The sequence below is a fragment of the Eimeria mitis genome, genomic scaffold (assembly GCF_000499745.2).
Source record: "Eimeria mitis Houghton genomic scaffold, Emh_scaff150, whole genome shotgun sequence".
In the NCBI taxonomy this organism is placed as follows: Eukaryota; Apicomplexa; class Conoidasida; order Eucoccidiorida; family Eimeriidae; genus Eimeria; species Eimeria mitis.
Window position 1 is genome coordinate 30,358 of NW_013569517.1, and position 906 is coordinate 31,263.

A 906-nucleotide genomic window follows, 5' to 3' on the forward strand; every position below is an offset into this window, starting at 1 on the left:
GCCATGCAGATTTAGCATTTAAATCAATTGTATTAGCGATGATGATGATGATGATAAAGTGGGCTTCTGGCTGGCACTGGCGGGTATGAGTAGGGCGGCTATGACTATGGAGAACTGTTCGTCACATCCTCTTCCCTTCTAAGCACTATACGGATGCATATAAAATCACAGTAGGCAAAAAACTATGGCACAGAGGTGTCATATCTTGTGGAATCAGGCTATCTACTTGCTTGTGTGCTGGTGTTGGAGTGAGTAAAGATGCACTCACCCAAGTCCAGCGTCAAGGGCTTTCTGCACCGCTTGGCGATAGTTTCGGTCTTCAGCACTTGTGAACAGTGCGGTAAATTTCTTCTCCTTCTGAAAAGTCAAAAATGAGCGAAATATGTCAAGTATATTTTCGTTTTAACGCGGAAGTCCATAAACGTCTGAAGGCGAAGATACCGCCGCTAGTCGAACATTTAAACGGTGGTTCTACTCACAAGTTTTGCGATGGCTTCATCACACGAAGCGGCTATCAATGGCTCTTCCGCCGCTGTGAATGCAGCCTTTAGACCATCAGCCAGGGTGCTGTCCTCCGTCAATACGCCAATCCGTACAGACATCTGACCAACGCGGGCCAAGTTAACGGAGCTGTATGCATCTGCAAGCAACAAAAACACCGAAAGAGAGGCCGTCTGCCTGTCATCAGAAGCATCGATGAGCCCTCATCCCTGGCAGGTCTCTAGTGTCTAAGCAATGCAGTTAAGGTACTTACTTTTTCCAGGAACAGAAAGAAATACTCAAAACAAGAAGGTAAAAGCATGTCTGCTTACCTTTGCCAGCTGTTTCGACGCTGAATTGCAAAGCTCCTGCCGCCGGCTGTAGCCCAGAGAGCGCCACGAGGCAAACAACAGCTGCTCCCTTGAA

General features: G+C 47.6%; 1 protein-coding gene across 1 annotated transcript in view; it reads right to left on the reverse strand.

The window, feature by feature from the left end:
- Positions 1 to 602, reverse strand: part of EMH_0099560 (uncharacterized protein) — a gene marked incomplete at both ends in the record, with an annotated part of 1,146 nt that extends 544 nt beyond the window's left edge. Inside the window, 2 exons of the mRNA XM_013495278.1 lie at positions 269 to 357; positions 480 to 602. Coding sequence (XP_013350732.1) covers positions 269 to 357; positions 480 to 602 — 212 coding nt within the window. The remainder of the gene's footprint in view (positions 1 to 268; positions 358 to 479) is intronic.
- Positions 603 to 906: the final 304 nt, after the last annotated feature.